General features: G+C 33.2%; 1 protein-coding gene across 1 annotated transcript in view; it reads left to right on the plus strand.

Annotated features, from left to right (window-relative positions):
- The window catches only part of Adgrl4 (adhesion G protein-coupled receptor L4), a 92,090-nt gene that overhangs the window by 35,489 nt on the left and 41,934 nt on the right, over nucleotides 1-14,667 (plus strand). The window contains exon 3 of the mRNA XM_003478805.4: nucleotides 10,233-10,385. Within this exon, the coding sequence (XP_003478853.1) occupies nucleotides 10,233-10,385 (153 nt within the window). The remainder of the gene's footprint in view (nucleotides 1-10,232; nucleotides 10,386-14,667) is intronic.

Raw genomic sequence — 14,667 nt, forward strand, 5'->3', positions numbered from 1 at the left:
AGAATATCCTCAATCACAAATTTTATCAGATTTATGCATCTCAAAACTAATACCTAGTGGGAAAACTAATGAGGGGAGAACATGGCAATTTTAGGTCTCTTGGTATAATAATGTCTATACATCTATTAGCAGGTATTTTAGTACTGTAACCATACTGACTAGTTCAGTATCTAAAGGTATCTATTTTATATACAATTATGAAAAATTAAAATGTTAAATAACATGAATCCTGTACAGTAAAACAAAAGGGCATGTATGTTGACTTTTATTACATCTGTTAGCTGTTTGCTGATAGACAGACAGACAGACAAATATGTACATGTATCTTAGAAAAAGGCCACAAAACAAGATGGTCCACCAGTTCCTGCACTGTTCTCATACTGCTGAAGAAGATGATGTAAAGGTCACAGTGGAGGCATGCCTTTTCAAATGAAATAAATGATTATTCAATACATGATAATGAAACAGCTCCTCCTTCTAGGAGACTTGGTTAGATTTCTACTTCACAATTTACATTGAAATGAGATGTTAAGGATGGCATTGGTATCTTTGCTTTTTTTCTGCTTCGTTACTCATTCTGTTTTAAAATCAGTTTCACTGGCAACTCATCGTATTCAGTGCTTGGAGAGTATCATACCTTTGACTATTAATCCCAAAGTAACGAATTTACAGATTTAAACGTTTACCACTTTTAAGTAAACCCTGACCATTTTGTAATTGGCCTTGCATTTGCTATTTACATTACTTGTAAAGATGAATATTTATTTAAATAACAATTAGCTGTTTCTATTTTCTTCTGTGAATTACAGACTCATTTTTATTTTCAGAAGGATATTGCATTTCATTATGACCGCATTTCTTGTCTTATGTACTAGTTAGAAAGATTTTTAGCTTTGTGTTATTCCATTCTTAAACTTAACTTTACTTTATTTTGTTGCATTTTATCCTGTTAATATCTAATTAAATTCACTGTGGTCAGCTATGCTACTCTATAGAAAGCACCATGCAAAATAGTAATAGGACAACCTAATTTAGCCTAAAATATTTGAAAAATAAAAGAAAATCAAATTAGATTGAGAGCCTCTTGCCATACTGAAAATACAATAACAATACCTTGAATATTAGGCAGATATAGTTTTCATATAATAATCAGATATCAAAATGTACTTATTAGCTCAGCGAAGAATAAACTATAAGTTTCTTGCCTCTTTTTTGTTCAAATATAATCATATTCAGATCTCCATTTACGGTTAATAAAATGTGCCTGGGTAGCTAAGCTTGGCAGAATCATTCAGGGTTCAGGAAGAGATATTGCTGGGGTAAAGAACCTCTCTACCTGTCAGAGTTTAAACTCAGTGCTAAGTTATGCTGAATCTTACTGCTATTTAATGCAGCAAAGAGGAAAGTAGCAGATTTGTACTTTAAATTTTAAAAAATAAAGACAAAGGTCTGATAAATTTTGTCACCATATTGATTACTCTCAGCTGTAATAAGCACAGAAGCAAGGTTTTAATAACAAATTACAGGAGGCAACATGTTTTCATGATGCTATGTGCTGTAGGTGACAAGCCATTCCAAGAAATACAAGAATACAGTGTAGAAATGATTAGAGTCCATCTTTATGATGTAATAAAGGCAGTGCAATGAACTTGTATGGGTAAATCTATAAACATGTAGTAAATGTAGATTGGATATAGTTCTTTTCCAAAATATTTTATACTATCGATATTTACAATTTATAGCTTTTTAAAATCCAGGAAACAAGGTCTCATTAATGATTAAATTAGCCAGGCAGTGATGTAGGTATGGAAAACCCATCCAAAAAAAGAATGATTTCAGAAACTTCTCTAGGCACTCATATATTTTGAATATAAAAAAATAACTTTTCAAATGAATGAAAGAAAGAAATGGTTATTCAATAAATGATAATGGAACAGCTGTTCCTTCTAGGAGACTTGTTTAGATTTCTACTTCACAATTTGCAATGAAATAAATTGCTTATGATTTAAATATTTTATTATTGAAAATAAAACAAAGTTCATTTCTAAGGTACTGTTAAACATTTTTTATAACTTTAGGGGTGGGAATATTTTATGTATGTGATAAAAGATCAAAAGCAAGAAAGCAAAAGAAAATCCTATTTGACTATAAAAGGTCCCTAGAGCCTTAAAGCAAAGAGGGAAACAATATAAACTCTACCACAAAGTTTAAAAGAATTATAAATTTGAAAACATTAATATCACATCAAGAGAAGCAGCAGTTGATAAGTTTTTAAAGGCTAATATATGTGAACAAGAAAATTCACAATAACTGCATTCAAGTAACCTTTATTTTACTTTGTATTAGTCCCATAGTACAGACGTGTTGATACTGGCAATTGAGATATACACAAGAGTAGTTATAAAGGACTTCCTTTAAATGAAAAGATAAAGATTTTCAACTAAGAAAAACAAATTGTGTGCTCATATAAAATATTGTTTTATTATGAGGTGGCTAATATCTCCAGGGCTAGGAGCTCCAGAGAATCTTCATATAACTTGTGTTACGTTACAGTAGTGTAATTATATTTTATTATTAGGTATTGCTGCTAATCTCTTACAGTACCTAATTTATTAACTTTATTAGCAGATGTATTTACAGGAAAAAATAGCATACACAGTGTTCAGTACTACTACAGTTTTAGACATCTCCTGTGGTTCTAAACATACTCCCTGTAGACAGGAGGGACGTCTGCATTACACGTTCATAATCACAGTCATTATCCATGTGCATGTATGTATGATGGGCTTATTACCTACCATTCTTACCTCTTTCAACTTAATCTTTCCTTATTTAGAGGTCTATCTTCTGAATTCATTGTTACTTGTTTAGAATGCTACCTTGAACATTTGCTTCATGTATAGTGCGTAAGGTATCTACTTTTGACCCACTGGATCTAAAAATGTCTTTCAACTTAATGAAATAAAAGCTTTCTTTAACTGGCCTTCAATGCTGCTAGCGTCTGATAACTATTCTTTTTTTCTTTGTGAACTAGCAACTTTTTGCAGCTGAGAGCTTGTAAGAATTTTCTTTCAATGCTTTGATTTTTCCCATTGAATATTTATCACTTCAGTGATTAGAAAAAAAAGTCAATAAAACTAGTTTTTGAAAAACAACTTCATAACCATCATTTAAATCTCAGAGAAACCATAAGAGTATTATTCAACTTTCCTATTACATTTGATAGATGCACAAGAATGAAAAATGTTAGAATTATTGATTCACAGTTTGACGCAAATGTGTCAAGATTTTGTTGCAGCTCTGTATCCAAAGAACAACAGCAATGATTTCTACTGTGTAGAAAATAAGACCTTCTTCTCTTCCATTTCCTTCTCTACTTGTATTCAGATTTTTTTTGCTTTTATAATATTTGCATATTAATAATTCTGACAAAGAGAAGGCAAAAAATATGAGAACAAAATGAGAACATTTTCTTAAGTGCTACATTGCACTCAAAAAATAAATGACTACAAAATCAGCAGCAGAAACAATTCTGTGTTTATATTGTTTGATCCCTGCCTCGCCTGTACATCCTTTTTCTCAATGTGATACTACCCAAAGGCACATTTTCCTTTCACAAAATATAAAAACATTATATACACTTGAAAGAGTTTAAGCATATTTCCACTAAAGAATTTAAAGATAAGATTAAGAACTCAGCATCCATATTTTATTCTTGTGTAAGTCCCTTGTTTACCATAATGATTGCTTCATTTTTCATTTTTATCCTTTTCCTTTAAGAAATTTTAAAGAATTTTTAAGTCTTTGGACAAGGAAATATCACTTCATAGCATGCATTTGATAATCAATGATGGAAAAGCGAGAAATACTGTTTTCAGCGCTGGATTTATGTTTTCATCCATCCTGCTAAGAATTCTGCCTATGTGAAAAATACAGCATGTGGCAGCGTAGAATATGCAGGTATCAGAGTTGTAATTTTACTGCACAGAAAGGTTCAGGTGCAAAAGAAATTCCCAGAGGAGAAGGAAAGTATAATTCTGTATCTTTCCTTTATGTTTTCCTTGTCTTTTATAGAGGATGGTAATGACATTGATTCCAGTGCAGAAACATAACTCTGCTGCTTCTCTTAACTGATTGAACCGATGGCAGTTTCATTACGGTTCTGTCTTTTTTTCCTGTCTCCCTCTGCTGACCTTTCCTTTCCCCCATCTCTTTACCTACATGTTTGCTCAGGAATTCACCAGAAAAGTATGAACCATAAAAAATGTAAAGTTGCCAAGGCACATGATGACTTTCCTAAGTTGACTAGTGTGTGGGGTGTGAGAAGAGAGTCCAGTGCTGCTGATAACAAGAATCCAACAAGGTGAATTAGGAGTGGGGAGGCGGGAGAGGCTTTCTGTATTTCTCCACCTTTGACCTAGAGGGCCTGCTTCACAAGGAGTACATAATGGTTTTAGTCATTTTTGTGTTCAAATTTACTGAGCAATACTGGCAATCATGTCCAGAGGGAAAACGTGTACAAGAGTGATGGTGCTATCAAAATCCCATGGTTCTCAAGCTGTTATAATCAGTTTGAGCAAACAATATCTCTAGCCAATAATGTTTCAAGTGTTAGGAAAAGAGAAGGTGAGATCTTTCTCTTCTTAAATTATTTTTTTCTGATCTTTAATCAATAAATTGAAAAACGGAATACAAAATAAAACCTTGTTCAAATATAACAGCCATGTTTTATAAAACTGGTAAAAATTTTGTTTTATTATGCACAGAAAGTAATGTAATCGTGATTTTTGTAAGAAATGTGCGAAGTGATACTCAGTATCAATGCTGTATTTGAATTAGATGCTCATTATTTTTTTCTTAATGAGGGGCATATTTTATGATAGATTCTATGATGTAAGAAAGCAAAATAACTTTGGAACTTCTTCTTAGTCTTTTGGAACCTTTGGAACTAGGCAATTTAGGTGTAAAAACTGTTTACAGCCTCCACCCTAGCACCCACCCAAGATTCCAAGATTTATTTTCCTCCCAAGTAAAATGGAAGTACACGGATCTATCATTATGCTTTTGTAATAGTTAAATGCACTATTTAGCAAAGCTCCTAGAAAATTCCTTTCTTTTATTCTTCAAGAGTTGCAAGCATTGTGCCTGACTGAGTTGTTGATCCACGATAACTAAGCAAGTAACTTAACACCAACCATGGGAACAAACTGTTCAAAGTATACCTGGGGACATTTCAGACACATAGGTCAGTGTAGTATGTTAAAACCTCCCCTGGACTGAACTATGAAGAACTGTAAGTATTCTTTCGGTCCATAATGAAAACAAAAATAGGGGAAGGGTCACCCCTGAACCTTCTTCTTTATCCTTGTATCTGACCCTCGGTTCTCTAGACTTCATCACTTACTTGATAATGAAGCAAACAAACACAACCAGAAGAGAAGAAAGGCAGAATGAGGGTGCACTAATGGCCACAAATAAGTTCACTTAGAGACTGAAATAAAAGCTAAAAAGGAGAGTGAAGTGTTCTATCTAAAGGTAAGTATGAAAGAAACGAACAGGCTTGCCCTTTGCACTGGAGCATAGGGATGACCATGTTCTTGAATCTGGCATCCTGTAGAAGAGAAGAAGGGAGCTTCAGCTCTCCCTCAGGGCACAGAACCCGTGGTTCTACCACTGCCTGTCTACCTGTTACTACTTTTATCTGAATGGTCTCAATTATTTGAGGTCCATCAGTCTTTCCATGTACAAAAGCGAACTCACTATCTTGTCTTGCAAAACCTAATTTGCTCTTCTGCTCCTCCCACTCATGATAAGTGGATCAACTTATCCACCAAATACCTCCCAATTGGAGCCTAAAGGTCTTTTCTGAATCTTTTCATTCTCCAGCCAACTCAAATATCCAATTAATCTCCAAGATCCAGTGATATCTTCCATATTATTTTATTATGAAAAAAAAAATCTGAGCAGACAAAAGTGAAAATGATATGAACAATTGAATTTAGCTGTCGTTCAGGTCATCTGCTTTCCTTTTCTTCCCCATATCATTAACTTTTAACAACAGTATTTCTGAAGCACAGTCCATTTCTTTCTTCTTGACTCTGATTTAGTTAATTCTCCAAGTCTTATGGTGTTCCACCACATCTATCTGGATCTTAGCTAGTTTTACTTGTATTTTAATAATTATTTTGAAACTCGATCCAATCATATATTTTATTAAGTAAAATCTGTTGATAGCCATCCTCAATGCCAGCAAGAGTGTTTCCAGAACCTCGCCATGCATTCTTTCAGTGTTAACAATGCCTAGCTGCACAAATTTTTGCCCTGCAGCCTCTAACCTCACACCTAGTGATCAACAGTATAATTTTCCTCCATATTGTGCTGTTCCTGCAGGCATCCGGGTATCTGAGTAAACTCTTTTTCTTCACTTGAATTATTGTAAGGTTCCTGTTCTTTGCCTAAACTGTTGTTTTTACTGAAGTACCTGGTACAATCATCACTTTCTCTTCAAAACCCTTACTACAAATACTCTTCACTCTTTTACGGTGAAAATGACCCCAGGCAGCGAATCTTTTCTCTGAGTTCCCTCTGCACTGCTAAATACCGCTTTATTTGTTGCATGCTCTACACTCTACTAATTTCAGTCTTCGTGCATCTTTTCCAATTGTGTTGGATCCCATTGAATGAGGGGCTATGCATGTGCCTTTGTTCTTGTATGCATGCTAGAGATGAGCTGGCAGGAAGTGTTGATGACAGAAGGCCAAATATTTTCTCCTATTAACCATTTTCAATAACACTTTAAAAGTTACCTCAATTTTCACTATATTGTAATGTGTTTTCAAGTAATATCCTAGGCTAAATATATTTTCAGTAATCCCACAGGAAAATCTAAATGTTGAGTTACACTGACTAAGTAGTTTGACCCATCAGTTGTTTTTTAACATTCGTAAGAAGAACACAAAAGAAGCAGAGTTTTATTTTCCAAAATTATCTCTATCTAAAGGAATTTTCTCCTTGAAGATTAATTATGAAGCTGGACCCTGCAAAGTTTAAGGGTATTTAAATAATTCACACTTATATATTACTTACTTCACAAAGATAATTTCTTGCCTATCTCTCTACTATCTTGAGGGAAGAGAGGAAGTTACTTTCAGATAAGTGGTATGTTACTGAAAAAGATTTATGTGTGACCATTAGGGAATAGAGGGGCCATATCATATATCCAGTCCAAGAGATAGGCTGATAAAGAAAACTTTTTATTGCCAAATTCTTGATAAGGAAGCTAAAAGGCCAGAGTCCAAAACTATACAAGAGGGAGACACAAAAAATTAATATCAAATTTTTCTCGCCTCCTAATAGGTTACCCCAGAATAGTAAAATTATGTGGGAATTAAATAGCATATTGGTATGTTAATTTATTTTCAGAAACAGGATCAGGTGGCACAAAGTATTTCATTTTCTTGGATCTTGACCAATATCTCAAATCTAGTGAGTCCTTTTTCTCTGCATTTTTGCATATAATTTTTGCAGCTATATTCCACAAGGGATGTACTCCTCATCGTTTTCTGTATTACCAATAACTCATCTGAGCATAATTTCTTTTAAAGTTTAATATAAACTTCTCCCAGTATGCTGTGAAGGGAGGCCAATTCAGAGATATAAATGAAAACTTTTATTTTAATAAAAACTCAATTATATGCTTCTCCGTTAACTTGCTTCTAGAATGTGAACTCTGACAGGAGGGCAGAGATCCTGACTTTTTGATTAGTTTTTACTTATTTCCCAGTATAGACATTTACATGTGGGAACTGAGAAACTCCATAAATATTTTGAGGAACTAAATGACTGAATCAAACCCAATGTGGGTAAAATATTCTTCTTAGGCTTCAGTTAGGTGGCTCTTGTTCAGTTTATAAGCTACTCAGTTAATGTTAATGAACTGATTCAGTTTCTATTGTGTGCATAGGTATATATTTCTTCTTCCTTAATATACACATGCACCTATTATTAAAGTATTAACTTTCAGTGTTTTATATAAAATTATTCACAGTTTAGCTCATCTTATATTTTCAGCAATACTTCTAAATCCCTCCAGATATGAAGAAAACTACCTGACCAAATACTAAATCTGATCACAATGTTTTAAATATTTTAAATTTTAATTTTTTCAAAAAATAGATAACTTTAAATGAATTATCTAAAGTATCAACACCTTCCAGTGTCTGATACCTGACAGAGTCAAACTATGAAGCTCCTAAAAGACCCTACATCATATCAGCTCTTGGGAGCTCAACTTTTTTTTTTAATATGTCTAAAAGTTTCTGGCTCTGGATCAAGCTGAGAACTGTTCTCCTCTTTACACAGGAATAAAATGGTCCCATCCTGTGGGCTAAAATTTTCTAGGAAATTAGTGATTTCAACTCAGTATACAGAACACTAACTATGGAAAGCAAGAAAAGGGTTTCATGCCACAACGCACAGACTCCTCCCCCCCCCCCAAAAAAATACTAAAATGTGATGCTAAACTGACTTTGCTCTATTTTTCTCATCAGTTAGAAAAGGCAGTATTTACTTTGTAAGCTTATGTAAGGTTTAAATTATTTAAAAGGATTTAGGGAAAAATACAACTAATTGTTGTTTATTATATTTGTGTAATGGTCTATATTTGTATTAAATATTACACATTTCGTCCTTTAGAAAAAAAAACTTGCTTCAAAAGAAGAATTGTACCAATGTGGTTTCCCAACCTAAATTATTTTTATACTGATTCCTCTACATTATCTCTTCATGTGCTCCAGTTAAGCTTTCTCTACATTGAGAAAAGCCACAATCACACTCAGGACGGTACTTTCGTCCAATATTTTTTGCCTTGACTTTCCTTCCTTCTTGCCTTCTCTCTAATACTTTTCATCTCTATTGTATCATTTTAGGTCCTAGGGCTTCCATTAGCAACATAGAACAACTTGATGGTTTAAATTGTTGGAATGTCCACTTTACAAGCTTTAATTTTGTGACTTGAACAATTATCTCTAAGATGACAATATGTAATCCATTAACTAGTGATTTCCTACTGTTTATTTTTTTCTGTAAATCTGTATAACTTGTACCCTTTCTCTGCTTTTTTTTCTCCTTAAATAAAAAAAAAAAAAAAAACAGTAGTCATTCAATCTCTCATGGCTGGCGAAGTTAGTAATCTAGAGTCAAGAGGCTGACAGGGCTGTGCTCCTTCCAGAGAATCTAAAGAAGAAACCTTTCATGCCTCTTCCTAGATTTGCAGTGATCATGACTTCTCTTCTCATCCCTTGGCTTGTAGCCACATCCTTTCAGCCTCTGCCTCTTCCTTCACATAGTCCTGACCTCTGTCTATATCCACCCTACTGAATGAGGACCCACTCTAATCCAGTATGGCCCCATTTTGGTTTGATCATATCTGCAAAGTTCCTCTTTCCAAACAAAGTAACTATGGAAAGCTCTAATGGAACAGGACTTGAATATACCTTTTTGAAGGACACGATTCAACTCCGGCAGGGTCTCATGTTGACTCAAAATATTCTTCTCTCCAACCCATTGTAATCACTTCTGAGAATATGTTTTCTAATTCAGTTACTTGACAGATAATATTAATATGCTTCCTGAATTTTTAAAAAAAATCTCTGAACCTATATCTTTTCTGGAAGTTATAAAGACTATGAGGATAAGGACCACGTTATAATTTATCTTTTGCATGAGTGTGGGTATGTGTGTATGTACACACAGAAAAGAATAATGCAAATAGTAGTAAAAGAAGCATTAAATAATAGAGCACAGATTCAATAATGCAAAATTTTGCCAGGAAAAAAATAATGACCATAAGTAGAACATGATAAAAGCATGTAAATTTATAATCCCGTACTTTTTATTTTTTACTTATTTTATGCTTTTGGATGTTTATAAAGTATTGTAAATTCACAATTGAGCATGTATTTATTGAAATATTTATTAGCAAATTATATAAAAATTTGAAAGCTAGTAGATCTGGTAGTTACATTAACTGTTTTTGAATTAAAAGATCCTTCTTTGGAATTATAAAGAAAGTGTCACATTATGTATCATGAATAAAAGGTGAATTCTTTAAGATTATCTTTGAAATAAACATCGCATTACCTTTCACTACTTAACAGTCAAAATACTAAGAGAAAATACAAGAAATTCGTAACAGTTGCATAAAATAATATTTTAAACTGGTATGTTCACAGATGACAATGAGTGTGGAAATTTAACCCAATCCTGTGGTGAAAATGCTAACTGCACTAATACAGTGGGAAGTTATTTTTGTATGTGTGCCCAAGGGTTTAGATCCAGCAGTAACCAAGAGAAGTTTATCACCAATGATGGAACCTTCTGTATAGGTAAGTTCAATTATGTAACTTAAAATTTATACATATATCTTATTGTTTATTTCTTCTGGAGATTCAGTAAGTAATATTTGAATAATTTTCTAGCACACCATGGTTGAGCTCTAGTTGTCAGATACTTCCAGATAGTTCACTAATTCTTTAATCTTTTTTTTTTTTTTTTTTTTTTTTTTTTTTTTTACCAGTACCAGAGATCGAACTCGTGACTGCCTGTTTGCAAGGCAGGCACTTATGCCACTGAGCTAAATTCCCAGCCCGTTCTTTAATCTTTATAATGTTATATTGTTGGTAACTACGGAACATTTATCAAACATGTAAGAAAAAGATACAAACTATTTTCTAACCATGTTCTGTAGAACTGAAACTTTAAGAATAAATGATAAATCATCTTTATCTTGTATATGAAAGTTCCTCAGTTTACCTACAACTTGTGTAATTAATTATGACTGATAATATAAATATGATTAATATATTAACAAAGTCTTGAGACTTTAAACACATAGCAAAAAAAAAAAAAAAAACCCATAATCCAGAATTATATACTGGTTACCTTACATAATTGAATAAAAGGGAGATAGGTAAATTAATCTAGATCACACTAAACACTTTGATTATTTGTCTGGTAGAATTGTCTTTAGTAGGCTAAGGAAATATCTGTGTAACATGAAAACAATAAATAGTAAACAGTGGTTAAAGATTTATTGGTGAAATATCTGTATCAGAGAAATCATAAACCTATGCTTCACACTTTTCTATTCTGCAAGGAATTTTATTTTCATTTTATAGTCAAGTAAAGTACTTGAGGTTTTAACATTTAAGATAAAAAACAGACTAAAATCACAGTCTTATGTCTAGAAAGCTGTTCTTACTTTCGCAGGAAACTTAAATGCATGAACTGTTTAAATTTCACAATGAAATTCAGCATAACAGATCAAGTTTGCATGATTTAAAATATAAAATAGCAATTCTATTATGATTCAACAATACTTTTATCTTTACTGATCTAGATCTGAGAATGTAGAACATTCTGCCCAGAAAATTTATGGCACCACTGTATTTGTTTTTTCAAGTCTGTGTTCTTTTTGCTAATCTACTTAACACATCGCACAATGTTATTAGCTTTAGCAAGGTTCTAATGTTCCCTGTTGGTGAAATCTAACTTGTAACATATTATAACTTAAGACTTTGTGTTCTCCATTTTCTAATACCTTTTGTCCCTGGAAAAAAACTGTATTATCATCTGATCCTATATTCATAAGGAGCTCTATTTATCTCTTTGTATTTCTTACAAATAGAGACTGCTTATTCTGGAAGAAATTTAATTACAAACACCAGAGAAAACCTACATACTCAAAGATGACAAATATCCAGCTTAAGGGAGTATAGTATGTATATAATTTGAGACTTCTCTCAATACTCATTGAGATGTCTTATAATAATCCTAAGTTTTCTTGAATTCTCTTGTTAGATACATTATTTAGTCAGTAAACACAATAACTAAATCAAAGCATAATACCTAGGACTTCTGTTTCTACCTGTTTTGTTCGATGAATTATTAATGAAAAACTCATTCTCTGGGATAAGGTTATTTCTCACTAATTTTTGGTGTCCTTAAGAATGTAGTATCTTTGAGAGACCATGTGGCTATTTCTTTTTTACCCTCCAGTCCTATAAGAATTTTTATTGTGTGCTATAATAATTCTCAGGGAATTTGAACAGAGAATCAGAAATATATTCGCTTTCTCCATTAGTATACCACCCTGTAGGAGATTGCTTCTGATGTGAAATTTTAGTGGATCCTTAAATATGGCATGACTGATAATTATAGTCATTATGACCTCAATAAAGAGACAATGGAAAACTCCAGTTAGGAACAGCATAAGGCCAAAGCAGAATGTTTTACCTGTAATTCATACCCACTTGCTGTTTTCCACAAATAAATTCACTTCTCATGGAGATTTTGGGTGAAGTTTAGTATCATGCAATCTTTCCTCCCCTCCGAATCACTGTGAAACAGAATGTCAGATGATCAGCTCTCAAGAGCCCCTAGATCCCAGCCAGAATTCCACAAATGTGGAGACTGATGCACCCAATACTGCTTCCCCAAGGCAAAATGAGCAGAATGCAGGAATTTCTTTGTTGTACCATGAGCTTTAGAGCAGTGATCATACCTTAAAATTTTTATATGCCCTACTTGCCTTGGATATATTATCCTAGATACCAATCTAAACATTTTCAAATATACTTTCTCTTTTCTTATTTCTCATAAACTAGAAGACTTCTAAGTTAGAGGAGTATTTAAGATATAACCCAAGGTCAGGCAACTAATGAATGTGACCATAAGGATTTAAATAAATTTCTTCAATCTAGCAGGGCCAGTTTCATCCTATTCTGCAATGGGAAGCTTTTTCAATGCTGTATGCTTCTATCTGTAGTCCTAGGTTAAAGAAAGAGCATAGAGTGATGTGCTGAGGGTTGAAAGCTCTTTGGACTACTCAAGCACCCAACCTACTTTGGTCATTACCTCCACATTATTGGGTTAATTCTATAAACTCTTCCATGCAGGCCCACAGTGACGATATCAAAGTCAGTAAACTTCACTTCCACATTCCAGTAAAGCATCATGGAAACAAAAGCATGATCCAAGTACAAGTTGATGAGACAATTAACATTCTTTCATAAAATTTGGAGTCTGACTGTAACAATTCACATGACTTTAGTCTTGAATGCTGATATCCTGGGATTCGATTGTTATTACTACTTGGTGAATTCAGACACTGAAATACCATACTTGGTCCAAGCTCCTGGGATAGCAACAAACTAAGCAGTGGTGGCAGGACTTGACTTTAGAACAGAAATCCCAAAAAAAAAAAAAAAAAAAAAAAAAACCAAAAGAATGGAGAAAACATAAAGAAATGCAGAAATGAAGTCAGCTAAGAGTACTAAAATTGTGTGTATTTTAACCCAAAGTGCAAAAAGATGGATGGAAATTGAGTTTGAGGAGCCAAGATTTTTATATTGCTGAGACTGGATTTGGGATGAGATTCCCAATATTATCGCACAATTAAATGGTTTTGAAATTGAGAGAAATCAACAGCTCATTTCCAGGCTTCATATACTGTGTCTAAAAACTCAAAACATGCTTAGGCAAAAGATACAGTGTCCTGCCCATGAAATAGGTCGTGTCATTGTACTTCCTGGGTCTGTTCACAGTTTCTTTGAGGTATTTTTCCATTTGAGTTCAGCATGTGTTACTTCAACAGTTCTGCTCTAAAAAAGACTCATCTTGGCTCTAGTCCCGTACTTTTGTCTCACTTCATAAAAAATAATAACCCTCATCTGCACCAGCACCTGGATTCTTTTGGTCCTTAGCCCAGCCTATAGTACTTTCTTTGACACTTCTCCATATCCCCGCTGGTCTTCTACATTATTTCTTGTCCATTTGTTTTTGTGGGCTGGTAAGTTCTGAGTACATAGAAATGAGGGAAATTGGGTTAAGACTGCTAGAATAGCACTGTTTCTCTAGCAGCACTGCAGCTGGGCTTCTGGGTTGTAAGTATGCTGAATACACAGGCTGGTCAAAAGGAGATTTTCTAACCTTTTTTCATGTTAATTCTTTTAAAATCTAGTATCAGCATCTTCCTACCTAATGGAAATTTCTTCTTCAAGCCTCCAGAAAAAGATTTTCTGTCAATTCTGATTTTTAGCAGTGTGATTTTAGATGGCTTTCTGGGCTTTCATTTGTATTTTTAAGTGAGAAATTAGGACCAGATACATTTAAGATAACTACCTCAGTGACACTTTAAATTACATTTTGATTATTCCCTTCTTTATATTTATAAAACACTACATATATGATGCCATCATGTTATTTTCTTAAAAATCAAATTTAAACTTAAAATTATAGATTTATTTATTAATCTAATAGAAATTATCTATGAGCTATTAGAGAGAGGGTTTAGGCACACAAAAACTTTACATGCCAAGTAAGAATCTGCGCTGTGTGGTTCTTTGAAGTCATTACCTATCCTGGCAGAGAGTTTAAACTGTACTTATAACATTAAGGTTTATTTCACTGTAGTATATAAAATTTTAAATTAAGAATATAAATGATGTGAGTTTAAAACCTAGCACCTTCACTACGGCTTCAATATATAACCACTGAAAATCTATGACTTAATTCTGTATTTTATCTATATTTCATCTATGGTGATCGTATATTAAGAATTATACTAAATTATAATCTTAACAAAAATAGTATGTTGTAAATTTTAAG

The sequence above is a fragment of the Cavia porcellus genome, unplaced genomic scaffold (assembly GCF_034190915.1).
Source record: "Cavia porcellus strain 051 isolate PalLab524CR breed Dunkin Hartley unplaced genomic scaffold, mCavPor4.1 scaffold_1, whole genome shotgun sequence".
NCBI lineage: Eukaryota > Metazoa > Chordata > Mammalia > Rodentia > Caviidae > Cavia > Cavia porcellus.